We start from the raw sequence: 20,154 nt of genomic DNA on the forward strand, positions 1-20,154 counted from the left end.
AATAGTAGAGATTAAGAACAATGGAATGAAGAGTTACAAGTAAATAATAGTAGAGGTTAAGAACAATGGAAGGAATTCCAGAGTTTCACTTTAATACCACCGGAGATCAAAACAATGGTAAATTGGTCATTGTCATATAGGGTTATAAGTGTGATCTATATCAATCCTAAGTGTGTGGCCTCCTTATAGGTCTAGGTCTGTAGTAGACGAGTATCAAGAAGACATCAATACAGGAGAAGAATTAGGATATTTCCAGAAAGAATAAAATCTATTTCTGTCACATATTTTCCCCAAAACTTTTGTATTTTTTAGAAGATTGATTCACCTTTTGTTTTATCCTATAGATATAGGCAATCAGTATGTAAGTTTTTTAGGATAAAGCATTCTGTTCTCATACCACCACATAACTACATGGTCTCAAAAGTATATATCACTTCTCCCACAACAGGTTCCATATATAGAGGTAATATAGAATGTCATATCAGGTCACATAGACAGGTAACAGTTTGACAAAAGCAGATTAAGTAGGTGGTGTTTATGGGGCTACAGGTCTACAGGAATGTTTGGGTTCATATGTTAATACACCGGCCCTCGGCATCATATTAAACAAACAATGGCACAGTCTTGTTGAAGTAGTAGGTAAACAATTCTAGGCAATGGACTCTTTACATCATCTACACCCGTGGCAAAGTTCTACAACACTTTTCATCACTTAGATGGCAATTTCCCCTTTGTTCAGGTCGCAAAACTTAAAAAAAAAATGTTTTGGTGTTAAATTTGTGCAATTGTCTCGAAGTGGTCTTAGCTAAACCTTCATGATTATTGCAAAAAAATGGCCAGATTGTACCTCAGGTGACACTGATGACCTAGCAGTTTATGGGTAGGTTATTTATAAACCTAATGCAGCAGATACTGTGCTGTATTTGACCCAGTAAATGTCCAGGTGTGCTTAAAAACCAGGAAAAATTGGAAGGCAGTTATTGAGATACAAATTGTAGAGGATACTGATATTGGTCAAATAGGTTGTCACAAATACAGTAAGAAGGACAACCTACAGCATACATGAATCAATATCTGAACAGTTAGCAGCTTTATCTCTCCAAATACACTAAAATATGTAGAAATATTATTCATAATTTGATTTTAACCTTAGTGTTTTTGTTTTGAGTACCACATATCGGAGATGAGAAAGGTGAAGGACACTGTACTTGATAAGGCATGGACGCTTATTGGAAGAAATATTGTTTCTTTCAAAATTCCTTTCAGCAAGATTATCCACATATGAAAAAAGAAGTTACTATATGTGGTAAGCTTTTGTTACTTATGTATCAACCATGATTTTGTTTGTTTCAGTTCGATTACACGACAGTATACAAGACGAGGGATTTCACTATCTTGTATTCGATTTGTAAGTATCTTTTGAGTCTTTGACCTTGAACTTAAGAAATAAATTTGAGAGGAAAAGGTTTCTTGAGGATTGCTTTCTTGGAATATGTTTGGCTTTGCTTCAATTTGGGTTGAAAAGTTGAAAATTCAGTTTGTTACCAGGCATTGCCTGGCATAACTAGATTTAAACCATCTAGAGAGAAGAACTTGAGCGAGAGCTATAGAGCTACTATTTGAGCATTAGATGTTCTGGCAATGGATTAGAACAAACCCGTGTGGTTCCATATCAGCCAGGAAAAATTGACCAGTTCATTGCCCTGGGGGAAAAGTTTAAATTTAGAAGACAAAACACCAGTTTGTGATATTGGAACAAGAAATATGTGAATGACTTGCCTTGGCAAATAGGTGTTATTTGGTAATGCTGGTCCCTAGACCAATGATGAAGTTACTAGGAGATGTATTGACAGTTCTTGTTTGTTTATTGCCTAATTAGGTTTAAACCTGTCAATTAATGAGAAATAATTTTGAAAGTTTTTACCCTGAAAGGCACTGCTATGTGTCAGTGTTTAGGACCCCGCCCATGTGTCACTGAGGCGGAGACTGTCAACGCCCACTACTATAATGGACTGCACTTCCTGGCTCGTGTAGGAATCAAAAACAACCACCTTGGAATGATGCTGATGTTCAAAATTTGTTTTGTACTTAACTGTACCATTGTCAGCATAGTGAACAGTATTTTACCCTCTCTTTTCCCTGTTGTTGAATACAGTTGGTATGATTTTACCCTTTATATTCCCGTCATCAACTAGTAGTTAACACTCGATATTGATGTTTTCTCTTCACAATAAATATCCTTTTATATCTAAATTTCAATGCAGTGATATATAAAAAGTTTTTTTTATGTTCAAAACAAAATTTCTGGATGCTAAACATATTTATTTTCATCATGCATTTTTTTTTTTTTTACATGTATGTATTTTTTATGGCAGGGTAATAATATAAATCAAACAGACATTCTTGCCGTCAACAGTGGCACTTTGCTGTACCTTAGCTCCAGATTGTAATATTAAAATATATTTTGATACAGGTTTTAAATAATTCATAAAACGGTTTTAAGTAAAGTAAAATAATTTCATTAACCTTAGGGTGTAAATATCAGATTATATAAATTAGCACACAACAACTGTACATTTTGTCCAACATTTTCTCAAAAACCTCTGGGAAGAGAGATTTATAACTACTTCTGCATGGAAATACAATGTATGGAAAGAGTTAAATTAAAGCCTATTTAGTTATCATCTTAAGTTTGAATATGATGAAATGGCAGATTTGAGTGTATGTGAAAATTATTTTATTTGAATTTTCCCTGAACTCTATACGTAGTTCATAGTATTTAGCTCATCTGCCAAAGCTTACTGTCAAAGCTTGTAATTACCTGCTCATAAAGCAAGAAGTCCAGAGATATGATATTGCACTTGTAGCAGATGCTGGAATAATTAAAAGTTCTTATTTTGTTCAAATTAATGACCTTGGCCTTCACAGATACCATATTAGGGTGAAAGGTTTAAACAACTCTTGTCAGTAACAAGTAGGTCAAAAGACTAAATAATAGGCTGTATAGGATACTGAGATGAAGCCCTATCATGTTTAGATTATAATTGTATAGAGGTCATAAGGACCAAATGAAGCAACTTCTTGAATTGTCATTAACTTTTTTTTGGCTACAGCATGCCAAGATGAAGTACTACAAAGTTTGTGTAAATGAATCAATGAATGAGCTCTAATTGGTTTATCTTGGAATTGTTGTCAATAGCTGAAGGTTTTGTATGCTTAACTTTTACTAGCAAATTAGCTCTTCAGGTACATTGGTCCCTTGTTAACCATGGTCTAAATCTTAAACCTATAATTCAGTGCAATCGATTTTGCTTAGAATAAGACATAATTTACTGTCACGTTATTAAATTTTTATGGGCCTCTTGTTTAGACCTGCTGGCACAAAATGAGAATTCTTTAAATATTGTGCATTTTTTCTATTTAGTCTTTTAAGTGAAGTGATTGTTTTTGAGGTGTGTTTGGTGCACCATCCAATGATTGTAGAAAGTGTTGATGAATGCTTAGTTAAATGCCTGTACATTAACACTATTGATCCCATTGGTTAGCGGTATATTGAAGGGTTGTGTTTGCTTTGTGTTTGTTTGTTTTGGAGTAGAACCAGCATAGAGAGTTAATTTACTGTCACACCTCCATTGTTTGGTAACATATCATAGTAGAAGGCTGTAACATGGCTATTGTTTATCCTCTTCTACATCTCCCAGAAGGAGGCTGTGACATGGCTATTGTTTATCCTCTTCTACTCTACATCTCCCAGAAGGAGGCTGTGACATGAAGAAGGATGTTGTCCTGGCTAATAGTCTTGGGAATACAATCTGTTAATATTGTTTAGAGAAGTGCATCTATGCTCTATAGATCTAGAGCTGACTGTAGACGACAATAGTTTTACACTATCAGGAGATGTCTTGAAGGATTGTACTGCAGTCCCCCTAAACACCATGACCACATACTAGGATGTCATAGTAAGATTTTACTGCAGTCTCCCTAAACACCATCACCCCACACTAGGATGTCATAGTAAGATTGTACTGCAGTCTCACTAAACACCATCACTACACACTAGGATGTCATAGTAGGATTTTACTGCAGTCTCCCTAAACACACCCATCACTCCACCACACTAGGATGTCATAGTAAGATTGTACTGCAGTCTCACTAAACACCATCACTACACACTAGGATGTGTAGTAGATTTTACTGCAGTTCCTAAACACACACACACAGTTACAGTCTCCTAACACATCACACACACTAGATGTCATAGTAGATTGTACTGCAGTCTCCTAAACACATCACACACACTAGGATGTCATAGTAAGATTTTACTGCAGTCTCACTAAACACCATCACCACACACTAGGATGTCATAGTAAGATTGTACTGCAGTCTCCCTAAACACCATCATCACCACACACTAGGATGTCATAGTAAGATTGTACTGCAGTCTCCTAAACACCATCACCACACACTAGGATGTCATAGTAAGATTGTACTGCAGTCTCCCTAAACACCATCACCACACACTAGGATGTCATAGTAAGATTGTACTGCAGTCTCACTAAACACCATCACCACACACTAGGATGTCATAGTAGGATTGTACTGCAGTCTCCCTAAACACCATCACCACACACTAGGATGTCATAGTAAGATTGTACTGCAGTCTCCCTAAACACCATCACCACACACTAGGATGTCATAGTAAGATTGTACTGCAGTCTCCCTAAACACCATCACCACACACTAGGATGTCATAGTAAGATTGTACTGCAGTCTCACTAAACACCATCACCACACTCACAGTCACCACACCACACTAGGATGTCATAGTAAGATTGTACTGCAGTCTCCCTAAACACCATCACCACACACTAGGATGTCATAGTAAGATTGTACTGCAGTCTCCCTAAACACCATCACCACACACTAGGATGTCATAGTAAGATTGTACTGCAGTCTTCCTAAACACCATCACCACACACTAGGATGTCATAGTAAGATTGTACTGCAGTCTCCCTAAACACCATCACCACACACTAGGATGTCATAGTAGGATTGTACTGCAGTCTCCCATAACACCATCACCACACACTAGGATGTCATAGTAAGATTGTACTGCAGTCTCCCTAAACACCATCACCACACACACTAGGATGTCATAGTAAGATTGTACTGCAGTCTTCCTAAACACCATCACTACACACTAGGATGTCATAGTAAGATTGTACTGCAGTCTTCCTAAACACCATCACCACACACTAGGATGTCATAGTAAGATTGTACTGCAGTCTCCCTAAACACCATCACCACACACTAGGATGTCATAGTAGGATGTATATATCTGAGAGTTTTTCTGATTTAGGAAGATATTTACATGAAATTGGGAAAATACAACAAAATTTCTATTCAGCCTCCAATGTATATAGAACACAAAGCAAAATGTGACTATTTCAGCTCTAGTTCAGTCACAATGGTGTCTTGACACTTTACCACTAGATCATACATTTCTAGATATAAAAGCAGTTGAGGTGATGTAAAGCACAAAAAAAGTTAAAAAAAATCTCAGATTATCTAAGCCTACAACCACTTTCTTAAGCTAATTCTTTGCATATGCACTATTCAATCATTTTGTATACTTTTATTAGCTATTTGTGTATATGAATTTCAATCTTAACATTAAACTTAGACTATACAAATATCAGCAATTTGAAAGAGTTCAGTATAATTAGCATTAGTGTGTAACATTGTGTTACCAGCACTAGTTGCAGCAACCATTATTTTAATTGCGGTACATGTTTGTGCAGGGTTAATTAAACCCTTTACTGTCTAATTCGCTCGCTTCCTATTTGTTAATGTGCCTGGTAGATTGTCTTCACATGGTTCGACCTAGCATTAATAAGGTCAAGGTTTTTATTTCTGATTGATGAGGCCTATTGATTTTCTAATATCAAGGTCAATTGTAACAACAACAATACATTGCCACAAAATCAACTCCTCTTGTTAATTCCATGGATACATTCCGATCCACCAATACACATTTACATGAAATTACAATACATTTTTAAATGAAGATTACTCAATTATGCATATTGTATACAAATGTTCTCTGACAGCTAAAACAAAAATGCATTATTTGTATTTGAGAGATGATTTGGAAGGCATAATATTTAATCCCTTTAGGCAGGGAGGAATCACAAAGACTGATGAGTTGGTGGCTATGATGGATTGAATGTAACATTTTTGTTACACATGACCGGAATGCAAATTCCCATTAGATACAAACACATCAATTTCATTTGTTTATTAGAGGATAAACAGTCTAATATTTCAAACTCTCTTACATTAGATATACAGTTAAAACTCTCCACTGTAGTTATAACTATATAATAACTGACGACACTAAGAATACTGCATTCTTCATAGCTCAGGGGTGGAAACTTTACACAAAATTGTACTGAGTGTGAAATGGTTAGGATGTTTTTATTGATTTGTGATCAGCTATTGCGAGACAGACAATAGAATGCTTTCCATTGGGGTTTGATAAATAAATTCAGGGAATAGACAAATATATATAAAATAGTAGTTGTCTGATGGTTTTCACAAATGTTTCTTAGCCAAAACAGAATTTGTTGTTGTTTTAAGGCCTCATGTCTGATATTGTGTACCAGCTGGGTAGCAGAAATTGGTGGTTGTAAGGCCATTCGATATTTGAAAGTCTGTTGACAATGCCTGCTGTGTTATATCACCACCAGTCACTGTGACAGTAGTTCTAGTTTTTGAGAGACTAGTGAAAAACCTTTGATGCAGATATCAAGGTCATATAGCTATTGATAACCACCTCATATCCCATTAAATACATGTGCATGTTATTGTTTCATCACAGAAGGGGTTGTAAATATCTCATGAGCATGAAATGTTGACAATGTATTCGCTGTAAGTTGACATTGTGTTGTTTGTGTTTCAGGGTAACAGGAGGAGAGTTGTTTGAAGACATTGTAGCCAGGGAATTCTACAGTGAGGCAGATGCAAGGTACGAAGACAGATTCAGAGTCCCCCTGGCCAGGACTCTTAATTAGTGTAACAAGCTTAAAAGTCAGGCAGTCACCAGAATTAAATATCGGGTGGAACGTTGTCACAATCCTGTAGATATTGGGGATACAGTATTGGGTCATCAGTAAATAAAATCTATTCGTAGTCATAGTGCTTCATCTCTTGTCATCAGATGTGGCCTGTCAGCTGGTGTCTTCCATTAACTTCTCACATCTCAAACTTCTTTTATGTAGCTATTTGTGGGATTCAGCTGGAAGTTGAAATCCAGAGTTCTTAAAATGGAAAGCTCTACCACCAATAATGAGACGCATAAAACAAAGGATATTGGTCCGTATCCCTAAAGTAACCATAGAACAATAGAGAGGTATTATCATATTTTATTAGGACGCCTAAAACAGAAAAAGACTCACGAGACAATAGAAGATGGCTAGGATATTTAAAAGTATTAGGACTTGTGTTTGGAACAAGGCAAAATGAGGCGATAGAAAGTTAGCTGTAGCTATCCAGATGAAAGAACAAGTAGCTAGAGATGCATGTTAAAAAAAAGATAGAATAATTATTGCAACACATATAGAAGAACAATTTGTAAATGGTAGATAGAGTTTGTTTGAAATCCTTGTTATAGTTAAGTACACTACCATTATGCTAAGTTGAGATTTTAATGTTCCAATCAAAGTTTTGATTTGAAATGAATTGCATTCTTGGTTTCGGATCAATTCATTTTTAAATGAATTCAGTATTTTCTAATCATTTACAGGTTTCAAGCTACAAAGATACATTTTGATTCATCTTTGCATAACTCCCATGAGCAATTTGTTTAAATTTCTCATCAAAGCTACAAAATCCAATATCACATTTCAGGATACATTTTATTGCATATAAATGGCTGGCAATGATCCTTAGTCTCGTATTGATTTTATAGTTAAAATTAATTAAAAATCCAAAACTTCTGGAAAACATTTCAGCAAGATGACTATTTATGATAAATGAGAGTCTATGATATCATTTTAACTGTTCAATAAATGATGAGAGTGTAGGATGTTTGGAAAATTTTCACCACCTACTCCGTAGTTCATATTGATTAGGTTTGGCTGGCGATATTGTTTGAATCAAGCATGCAGGACACCCTCGTTTTCCTCCTGATGTGTCTGGGCTAGGCCATTCAAGCTTTGTTGATAGATTGAAGTAAAATTAGTAGGGGAATAGGTTTAATTTATCAAGGGAATTTTATTAATTGCACCTTAATTTTGTGTCATTGACCCAAACTTTTAATGATATTAAAGCACCTTTGGACAGTGTGTACAGCGACACAGCTATGGGATTGGCTAGATATTGAACTCACACAGCCTGCTTATGATATTCCCTAACAAGATCTCCTTAGTGACTGGTCTATAGGAAATCCTCTTCAGAGCCTGGTAATTTTATCACAATATAGTCCTCTGGGGACTCCGTTCCTTAGATTGTCAATAAATAGCCTAAATTTTATTAGGTTTACGGAATGAGATGACATAAGTACTGTAGTTGATTGTTAATAGGTTATATTCGTTTAGTCGTTCACACTTGTATGAACTTTGATGGAGATTAACTGTAGATATAAGGCACTCAAGTGTGACTGCTATATAGTGTTCACAGATATATGAATAGATAGTGGTATATATTGGAAATGCAGTAGGCTGGAAAAACTGAAAATCAGTTGGAACAGCAGTAGGCTGAAAAAAGCTGAAAATCATTTGAAACAGCAGCACAATAGGCTAAAACATAAGTAGGGTGAAAAAACTGAAAATCATTTGAAACAGCAGGAGGCTGAAAAATAGGTAGGATGAAAATACAGAAAATCAGTTTGAACTGCAGTTATTATGAGCGTTATCAAAAGTAACCTTTAATTGGTTCAAAAAATTCATATCTAAAGTATACAACATTGGTGAACTAAAATAACCTTTGACTGTGCAGGTATAACCAGAGAAATGGGAATGGAGTGGAAACATGTAAGTTGGTGGGCATAACTGGTCTATAAAGGGTATGGACCAGGAAAAGAAAACAGGGTCAAAATAAACTTTGATCTTGTGGGCGTGGATAGAAAAAAAAAATTATAGCCTGCATGATGACTCAATTAAACAACATTAGGTCATAAATGCCAAAAGAATAAAGATTGGGTATAATGTTGAAAAGTTTGATGGGTCTTTGATAATGTCAGAGTACTGTTATTCATAATGTGCATGTTGGAGTGAATTGAACAATTTCCACTTTTCAGTCACTGTATTCAGCAAATCTTAGAAGGTGTAAACCATTGTCACCATCATGTTGTTATTCATCGTGACCTTAAGGTGGGTTTTTCTCTGAGTGGCTGTGATGAATCGTCTGCCTGCCTCCATAGTCGGGCCGCCAGTGTGGTCAGTAGCTCTGTAGTCCACTGACGATTTGCCTGGTCAGCTATGCCTCTAATTCTGTTACTGATTTATATTGTCTATCATACAGTTGTGCATGGCTTCCTATATCTAGACCTATAGACCAGTTCTGTCTGAACATTTGCTCCTTGAATTGGTGCTTCATAGCCAATACCTTGATTTTGCATATTAGTGCCAACTTGGAATACTAAAAAATGATAAAGAAAAAAAGTGCAACATTAATGTACTCTAACATAAACTTCCCTAAAACAATATATTTTATGTTTGTAAGTGAATAGGTTGTTACATTCTAATAATGACTTTGAAAACAACACTGTAATGTTTTTTAATGTCAGGTTTAAGCGTAAGTCAGTGATCTAAATGAAAGTGTTACCAAGGTTTTATTGGCTATTATAGTTTTGATAGGTCTGATAAGAGGGGAGATTTATGTGTAGACAGGGGAGATAACCATCTTCAGACAGTAAGGGGAGATAACCCTGTGTGTAGTCGGGATAATACATGCTTCAGTCGACACATCCAGATTTGATAGGCAATGGAATCCAGTGGCAATAACTGGCAATACATAAATTGGAGAGATGATTTCTTGAGACAATTTTTCTTTGCTATAGAAAGTCGAGGGAGTTAGATATGTATAATGAAAATGACAGCAGGAGAAACTGTCTTCATAGATGTAGTGAAAATTGTCAATGAAATAACTATACAGGCAGTTTTCCGTAAAAATAAATGATAATCTATATTGTAATAATTCCTCTCTAATTTCCTTGGAAATGGAAGGGGATGTACAAATATCACATTAAGTGTAAGACAAGAACATTAAACCTTTTACAACATTAACACAGAGGGATATCAGTCTGCTTAAAAGCATGAAAACATTATGAAATCCTAGTTAAACTTAATATCCCAAAATACTGGAAACCATATACAACCTGTGTTATTAGTACACTAAGTCTACATCTCATAGTCCACTAATGATATTTAGTATGTAATATAGGATGGTTTCTTTGTTTTCATATTTCAGTCACTGCATGCAGCAAATTTTAGAGAGTGTTAACTATTGTCACCAACATGGAATAGTCCACAGAGATTTAAAGGTGAGTACATTATTGGTGGTACGATGTCCAACCACAGGATAACAAAGTACATCAGAATTATTATTGATATACCGTGTATTAGAACATATCAATTATATATGTTGTATTGGAAAATTAGCAAATATATATCAAAGAATCAAATGCCTCTGTCTGAAGTTTTAAGAAATTTCAAGGAATGAAGTATAAACCAATCTTATAATGGATTGTTGTCAACCTGTATTAAGTCATCAGGATTTAACGGTATTAATTGTTTGATATTAAAAAATGAAATACAGATTGAAGTATATAGTCAAATCTAAATAGAATGTCACATTATGCACCTCATAAAAATGAACATTAATGAAATTTTAGAGTTACTGTTTATACTAACAGTAGAATAAATGCATATTTCTATAAATGCTTGGTTTCTTGTCTGATAGCCTAATTACGTACAGAGATGTCTGCTTTCTCCTTGCTAACACATCACTATCCATGCTTATTGGCCAGCTAGCTGTACTTATTCCACATAATATAACTGTGGCCAGTGTTGCAAGCTTAGTTGTGATATATTGTTTGCTTTATTCCGCAAATGTCATTGAATTGTGTACTATATTCAAATGTGTCTGTTGTCTCATATTTTATTGCAGAAACATCTTGATATATTGAATCTGATATTTCTTAACCAATGTTTTATTTTGTTTAAATTATATTGAATGAATCAAAATGTAATATCAAAATGTATATTTGTATAGTTGGTTTTGCTGATTTCAAACCAGTAGACCCTGTTGTGTAGTACCCTTATCATGAATTGATGGGTATAGTAGTAGTGTTTTATATAGAGGCATCATTGTCCTACAAACACTAGGGGCAATTATTGTGTTCCTGGCAAACCTTACAGTAAAACTAATTTAAATATAAACTTTATTTATTTTACATCGATTAAGAAACAAGTTATACAACTTATGCAAATCACTCTCGATGGCCCGGATGTAAGCGCGCGAGGGATCTTAGTGTGGGAGGAAACCGGAGTGCCCGGAGTAAACCCACGTGATCGAGCAGGTGACCCCTGACCTTTTCACGTCCGTGCCGGGGATCGAACCCCGGCCGGCTAGGTGAAAGGCGAGTGGCTTAACCACTACACCACCCGATCACTAATTTGAACTCTCTTTAATCAGGTGTGCAAATTGCCTGTTGTTTTAAAAACTTTGATGTTATGTTAGGAATTTTGAATAATAGTGTAGCAATAAGACTGAAGCTTCTGTATAAAAAAACCAACTAATACATATGTACAAGTTAAAGATAAAGAAATGGGAAATATGCTTGTCTAATACTCGAATGTTTGCTTCTATGGTATGACACAAGCAAAGGAATATCAGGTATTGATATCTTAGTAGACCTCAAATTGATCACATGTAAAGAGATTTCTTCAGTACATTATCTTCATGAACGACTTGTTGACGTTTACATCTATAGGACATATCTACCATTTTTACGAAGGACTTAAATTGTTTCTGTCTTTTTAGCCCACCATCTTCAGATGGTGGGCTATTCAAATCGCTTTTTGTCCATGGTCCGTCGTCCGTCCGTCCGTTCGTTAACAATTCATGTTATCGCTATTTCTCAGAAAGTGCTGAAGGGATCTGTCTCACATTTTATATGTAGGTTCCCCTAGGGCTCTTGATGTGCATATTGCGTTTTGGGACCGATCGGTCAACAAGATGGCCGCCAGGCAGCCATCTTGGATTTTGATAGTTAAAGATTGTTATCGCTATATCTCACAAAGTACTGAAGGGATCTTTCTCAAATTTCATATGTAGGTTCCCCTAGGGCTCTAGTTGTGCATAATGCGTTTTTGGATCGATCGGTCAACAAAATGGCCGCCAGGCTGCCATCTTGGATTTTGATAGTTAAAGATTGTTATCGCTATTTCTCAGAAAGTATTGAATGAATCTGTCTCAAATTTCATACATAGGTTCCCCTTGGGCCCTAGTTGTGCATATTTCGATTTGGGACCGATCGATCAGCAAGATGGCCGCCAAGGAGCCATCTTGGATTTTGATAGTTGAAGTTTGTTACTGCTGTTTCTCAGAAAGTACTGAAGCGATCTGTCTCAAATTTTATATGTAGTATGTTTGCAAAAGTTTGAAAAGCAGAGAAAAGATCCCTCTTTCCTTTGTTAGAAATAGATCATTCTTTGGTGGGCGCCAAGATCCCTCTGGGATCTCTTGTTATGACTTGCAATCAGACTACAAATAATATAAGTACATCATCAAGTTGAAGCATCTGGTCTGAAACAAGTGGACTAAATAAGAGAGAAAATGAGTGTAAGATTCTGAACTCTTGTGGTCCTTTAGTACCTGTTGATCTGTTCAGTTATTCCAATTTTCTTCATCTCGTTTAAAGGGCAGATTATTTTAACAGTAGATGACATTGACTGATAGATGGCATTATGTATTGTGTAAGACTAAACTCATTTCATTTTTCTGAGAGAACTATTCACTGTAATTGATTTTGGAGAAAACATTTGGATCACACCATGCATCTAATGGAAATATTTGGGTAAAATGTCTAGCCTCTTTCACATGTAGAAAGGCTACAGAGAAGAGTAGTGGGTACATAGTGTTTTCACAGGAGAGGACCGTTTAGTCTAAGGCAGGACCACCAGGGACTGTCAAGCGCAAAATCTCCCAGTCAGCTGTGTCTGTGTTGGCCATTAATGGTCTATACTTGTATTGTGCTGTGAAATGCGAGATAGGCTTTCGCCTCATGATAGGTCCCTGGTGGCCCTTCCACTCAAGTGCTGGCCTCTTACAGTTGCTTCTGCACATTAGCTGCTACCATGTGACAGCTTTATGGAGCTTCCAATATTGGAATTTCAGTTCAGAAATCAGTCTAATGATTTTCACACCAAAGTTTTGTATTAATGCAGTTTCATTTCCTAGAATGTTTTAGGAGTTCTTGTTGATATCGAAATAATCAGAATTCCTGTTTTATTTAAACACATTAATGGCTGAAATCATGTGTTTTGTTGTTAGCTAGGGTAGGCGATCAGTAATCTGTGAAACTCACAGGCTCTGTATATATATTGTGTTAGCATCAGTTTTCTATACATTTTATAATGTTGCTCCAGTTCTCTTACTTATTTTGTTTTTAAAACTGACGTCTTATCACAACAACTAGTTGGTAATTTAGGGATAGCCTTCCCTTATATGATATGTTTTAGGTGACTGTCCTATATGTTTCCTCTTAGTAAAATTCCCATAGCTTTGTCTAGTTTATAATGTGATCTTACTGAACCATACAGATAGGAACAAAAAGTAGGAAACTTAACCCACTGACAACAACCAGACGTTCCAACTTTGATATAATGAGGAGTATAGAAAGTATCATTGTTATGTACAGGTTAAGATGATTAAATCTGTTCAGGGGAAAAGGTGTTTGTCATATGGTTAAATGAATGCAACTTTGATTTCTTTATCATGATATCAAACTAGTCAAGTTGGTGTTTTAGACTGAGTTCCTATACTGACATGAAATCCAGAAAGTGAGAGAGCAGTATTCAGTCATATGACTTTATCCAAATAGATCTTCTACCAAGGTTACTACTTTAGATTGTCAATAATTGTTTTATTGTGATCCAAAGAGATAATTATGAAATTAGGCTCTTTTTCCTGATAATGTTATGGACAACAAACTATATTTATTTTAACTAAATGAAATTTTAGCGCAGAATTGCTTTTAAACAAATTATTACAATGATGAAAGATGCAAAATATTTATAACACACTAAGTGCACTTAAAGTCTATGATATTACCTATATATTACATAACCTTGACAAGACAACAACCAAAACATAACATAGAACACAAGTACTGTCTCATCTTCGTTAGATTTTACTGGAAACTTGATTAGCGTCCACATGACTTATACCCTGATTCCTGTAAGGAGGATTTAGCTGTTAAAAGGACATAGCAGAGGATAAACCACATGTCTAATCCATGTAGTATTTCATTGCTCTGGGATCAGGAATCTGTTCCATTGGTTGTAAAGGATGTGACATTACTTGTCTGCGTGTTCTGTGTGAGCGAACTCGTAGTCCGTGTCAGAATATTAGCGGGACAGACATTTCAGTTGGTATACATTAATGGAACAGACATGCGGAGCGGTCAAGCGTGACATCCTGATATTTAGTTAATCAAGAAGTGCTAATCCTCCAGGATCATCAATATTGATGTCTGGTCCATGAGGAAAAATCCTAAAAGCTAGACTCATATGTTACATTTCCGGTGCCGGCGACAACTTTTCACTTAACAGATTTTTTGTCAGGACTAATTACACAAAAAGAAAACATGCATGGTCAACATTTCCAAACTTAATAGATAGTAATTTGTTTAGCATTCTATAGCTCTAGGTACATATATAGTACATCCTGTTGTCATACAAGCTCTCTCGCTAATGTTAGTGCTCTGAAAGTTCAGGAATTGGCTGAAAAGTCCTGTTAATCTTTACAATTTAAAGTATTGTTTTTTTTTTTTTGACTTAGACTGTTTCTTTAGAAATAGAAAGAAGACTTATTTGCTGTTAAAAGCTGAACTCTTTTTCTTGAATTCTGACATTGATATCACATAGTCATTGATTAATATCTGTGAACTATTGAAGAGTGCTTTATATTAAGGCATTTTGTTCAAGAAAAAGAAGGTAATTGGAGTCATGCACGACAACAGAGTTTGTGGCTGTATGTAGTCATTATAAACCTTTACTGTTTGTTCAAAGTGATTTGTTATTTTGGAATTGTTAGGTGTTTTTTTTCTTTCATGGCACATAAAACTACTTGTGATTGCTGCCGACTTTCAGTTCTAGAATGCCAGCACAGGCAATCTGTCGTACCCTTGGGGTTGACGGAGACGTCTTGTAGAGCTGAGAAGGAATCAGTGAATGGTGAGAACAAGTAACAAGAACATCATCTTAGTTGATGAGGAGAAATGTCCTGTTTATACTGATAACATTCTGCTGGTTACTGCAGGGCACTGTGTGTTTATCATTGGGCTTTTGTGGAAGACAAACGTAATCAATCGGCTCCTGACAATTTGATGCCTCAAGAGTGCATTCACTTGAATTTCTCATATTTGCTCCCCTACCATTTTTTGCAGACTTGATAAATCATGTTGCTTTTCCAAGATTTGCTATTTTGATAGATCTATCAACATTCTCAGATCTCTGTTCTCCTTTCCGAAATTGTCTGAGAAATTTTCAACGTGATGATAATTTGAGAAAGTGATTGTTTGCTGGCATGGCCCTGTGTAGGATTGGAAGAGTAATGTGAGAAAATCAATGCTAGTGAAACTATTTATTTGTTGTTCTTGTGAACATGAAGTAATTTGAGTAAAAGCAATATGAAGACGATAGTTATTGGTGCAGAGCTGTCTCCTGTGAAGGCAGCATCAGTGTAGCGAGTACTTCACATGAGCCAATTGATGGCAGCAGCTTAAGATCGCTGAAAATGCTGATCTGTTATTACCACTTCAGAATTTCAAGTATCTTAGAGGGCCTAGTTCTGATTTATTATTGTTAAATCAATTTTATTGTTACAAGTGTTTGACGAGAGTGAAGTTTGGCATTGCCAGAATTATAGGGCTTCAAATCTTACCCATCATCTGCATTACATGCGTACAAGTTAAATTAGCTACCTGTCTGGTAAGGGCACCACTCAGATAAATGTTCAGAGGATACCTGCTTCAAAAAGTCAATGGTATCTCTAGCTCATATGTTAAAATGAGGTCACAGTACAGTTACATCTAATTTTGTACATTGAATCTGTTGAAAAAAAATATTACAAAATACAAGCATATATGCTATCAGTTGTTTTTAAGAGTGTTTACTCTTTTTTGTACTGCAATGACCTTCACCTTGTAATTTTGAATGAGAACAAAAGTATATGACCTGTTGTAATTACATTGACCCTGTTTTTAGGTCAAATTAAGGTCATTGTCATCATGACCTCCACTTCCAAAATTTGTTTAAAGAGAAAATTCACTCAGGTTAATTCTTTTACATAATCAAGAAGCAAACTATAGCATAAATGTATTGTTCTACATTTCTTATGAAACATATTCCATGTCAATGTTTAGTATTTTAATCGATACCGTTATGATTATAAATCGCTGATCAATACAATTAAGCAGGTACAATAAGTACGCTGTACTCATACCCGAGCCAAAGTCACGCACGTTAAACAAATGAACTACATAACAACTGAGGAGGTGATAAAATGATTTTGAGGCAAGATAATTCTCCTAATAAGGTAAACACACTACTGTCAGAGCGATTTGAGCAGTTCTAGACAAGAGTTGCATTACTCTACGAGCAAGGGACAGGGTTCGGCATACAAGATGTTCGACCACGATGTGTAATCGCGGACAGCGAGCGAGGTTGAACATTTCACACACATTTCACCACCATGGGCTTTTCTGGCATATCACAGTTAAACGGACTGATCTAATTTCCATTAAAACTGGTTTTTTACGATATATGTACAAATTTTAATGTTCTCTTAGACTGAATTGTCCCTTTAAAATCATTTTTAAAAAGAGGATATATATATTACTTCATTGCTCAATCCATAACAATTGTGCTCTTTAGTTATCAAATTGCTAAAGTGGACATTTCATTCATCAAGATTAAGAAAAAACATCTTTAAAAGTATTATTAGATAAATAGGCATCATTCCCGGCTATAGAAGCTAATCTGGGGAACATATAGCTTGAAATAAAGACAAAATGAACAGAAGCACCTTGTGAGGGGATGGACCTCGCCTGTATAGATGACCGGAAGTTTTAATGGACGTATATAGACTTGGACAGGATCAGTGAAGGATATACAGAGACTCCGGCATGATCAGTGAAGGATACAGAGTATCTATCAGACACCATTATCTAGTCTCCGATAATGAAGAAGGATTTCGCTCACTCAATAGATACAGGAAAATGAAACTGATTACACAGGAAGTGAAATGACTTCCTAAACTGTAGATGGACAGATATGGTAATTTGTTAAATATATAATGTGTACTAGGTGTCAGTGACTGATGTGACATTGTGGATGTGTCCACTTAAGGATCAGGTTTACAGTCCTTATATAGGTACAACTAGTTCTTTGGTAGGGTATATGTGAAATATTCACATTTTGTTTGTACTATAGATATATATATTCAATCAACAGTCATTTATTTTAACATATAAAATTTGTTTATTGTATAAATAACGGCTAGCCATGTCCCAAGTTTCAGGCTGGAATTGTGATTTTTCTCAGCTACAAAACATTGAATTGTAAAAGCTATGAATAGAGCAAAGAGCACTATGAAAGCTATTTAATAGATTAAGGTTTATATGAAAATCTGCATTTGATATTGATATCGTACAACAGAAAGAAGTGATATGATGTTTTTTACTCATTAGCAATTTATTATGGTCATAAACGTAATGATCTTCAGCAGTATAGTTACCCCAAAACGACTGATAGTCTACAAGTCGTAATGTCCAGGTATAAAGAGAACATGTTATATGTTATTTATGTAATTTTCTTGACATGCTTTTCATGTTTCATAGACAATATATAACATTTATCTAATTTATTAAAACGATATGTACTATTTGACATGCTTTTCATGTTTTATAGAACATATTGTTTATATAACTCCCCAAAATGACATTGTGCCTTTTCATGTCATACAACATGATCTGAGTCTCTTATATTTAAACCGTTGGTGCACCTTTAGTAGAATTGACTTGGAGACAGAGACATACCAGTCTCACTATAAACAATGATGGGTCATGGTGTTGATGCCAATATCACAATTGGCAGAACTAGAGTTTGGATTGGTCTGTAATGTATCTGTGTACTTTGGATATGAAGAGTAATACGTATGATGATTGAGTCTAGAGTGTAATGGTTTGTAAAGATAGTGATGTTAGCGATCCTAGAGAATTAGACATTGTAGTAGCGTTATAAAAGATAAAGCATTGTGAAAGTGAGTAGAAGTTTGACCTTTTATGTGTTCTTTTACAGCCTGAAAACCTGTTGTTAGCTAGCAAAGCCAAAGGAGCCGCAGTAAAGTTAGCAGATTTTGGTCTGGCCATAGAAATACAGGGCGACCAGCAAGCATGGTTTGGTAAGTATGTCATTAGCAGAGATCTAGCTAAAGAAATACAGGGCGAAAAGCAAGCATGGTTTAGTAAGTATGACATTAGCAGAGATCTAGCTAAAGAAATACAGGGCGAGCAGCAAGCATGGTTTGGTAAGTATGACATTAGCAGAGATCTAGCTAAAGAAATACAGGGCGACCAGCAAGCATGGTTTGGTAAGTATGACATTAGCAGAGATCTAGCTAAAGAAATACAGGGCGAGCAGCAAGCATGGTTTGGTAAGTATGACATTAGCAGAGATCTAGCTAAAGAAATACAGGGCGAGCAGCAAGCATGGTTTGGTAAGTATGACATTAGCAGAGATCTAGCTAAAGAAATACAGGGCGACCAGCAAGCATGGTTTGGTAAGTATGACATTAGCAGAGATCTAGCTAAAGAAATACAGGGCGACCAGCAAGCATGGTTTGGTAAGTATGACATTAGCAGAGATCTAGCTAAAGAAATACAGGGCGACCAGCAAGCATGGTTTGGTAAGTATGACATTAGCAGAGATCTAGCTAAAGAAATACAGGGCGAGCAGCAAGCATGGTTTGGTAAGTATGACATTAGCAGAGATCTAGCTAAAGAAATACAGGGCGACCAGCAAGCATGGTTTGGTAAGTATGACATTAGCAGAGATCTAGCTAAAGAAATACAGGGCGAGCAGCAAGCATGGTTTGGTAAGTATGACATTAGCAGAGATCTAGCTAAAGAAATACAGGGCGACCAGCAAGCATGGTTTGGTAAGTATGACATTAGCAGAGATCTAGCTAAAGAAATACAGGGCGACCAGCAAGCATGGTTTGGTAAGTATGATGTTAGCAGAGATCTAGCTAAAGAAATACAGGGCGACCAGCAAGCATGGTTTGGTAAGTATGATGTTAGCAGAGATCTAGCTAAAGAAATACAGGGCGACCAGCAAGCATGGTTTGGTAAGTATGATGTTAGCAGAGATCTAGCTAAAGAAATACAGGGCGACCAGCAAGCATGGTTTAGTAAGTATGATGTTAGCAGATATCTACCAGTAACTATAGATATAAAGGCGAACCATGCAGTAAGCAAGGTTTGGAAAACTTTTATGCTTTTTAGCTCACCTGGTCCGAAGGACCAAGGTGAGCTTATGCCATACCGTGGCGTCCGGCGTCCGTCGTCCGTCGTCCGTCGTCCGTCGTCCGTCGTCCGTGTCCGTCCGTCCGTCCGTCCGTCCGTCCGTCAACAATCGACTTCTTCTCCATAACCGCTGGTCGGATTTCAACAAAATTTGACTGGTAGCATCCTTATGGGCTACTAACTGAAAATTGTACAAATGATGGGGCTGACCCCCCAGGGGCCTGAGAGGCGGGGCCAAAAGGGGTCAATTTGGCTATTTCCATATAAACGACTTCTTCTCTGAAACCAAGCATGGGATAGCACCCATAATGCAATGGTAGCATCCTTATAGGGTGGGGATT

General features: G+C 36.2%; 1 protein-coding gene across 9 annotated transcripts in view; it reads left to right on the plus strand.

Annotated features, from left to right (window-relative positions):
• The window catches only part of LOC138323344 (calcium/calmodulin-dependent protein kinase type II delta chain-like), a 92,540-nt gene that overhangs the window by 33,890 nt on the left and 38,496 nt on the right, over nucleotides 1-20,154 (plus strand). For 6 of the 9 annotated variants that reach the window (XM_069267914.1, XM_069267916.1, XM_069267910.1 and 3 more), the window contains exons 4-7: nucleotides 1,354-1,408; nucleotides 6,962-7,027; nucleotides 10,471-10,543; nucleotides 18,588-18,690. In XM_069267914.1, coding sequence (XP_069124015.1) covers nucleotides 1,354-1,408; nucleotides 6,962-7,027; nucleotides 10,471-10,543; nucleotides 18,588-18,690 — 297 coding nt within the window. Of the gene's footprint in view, nucleotides 1-1,353; nucleotides 1,409-6,961; nucleotides 7,028-9,298; nucleotides 9,372-10,470; nucleotides 10,544-18,587; nucleotides 18,691-20,154 lie in introns of all 9 variants that reach the window. The other 3 variants (XM_069267912.1, XM_069267920.1, XM_069267918.1) reach the window with 1 other exon arrangement.

The sequence above is a fragment of the Argopecten irradians genome, chromosome 5 (genome assembly GCF_041381155.1).
Source record: "Argopecten irradians isolate NY chromosome 5, Ai_NY, whole genome shotgun sequence".
NCBI classification, from domain to species: Eukaryota; Metazoa; Mollusca; class Bivalvia; order Pectinida; family Pectinidae; genus Argopecten; species Argopecten irradians.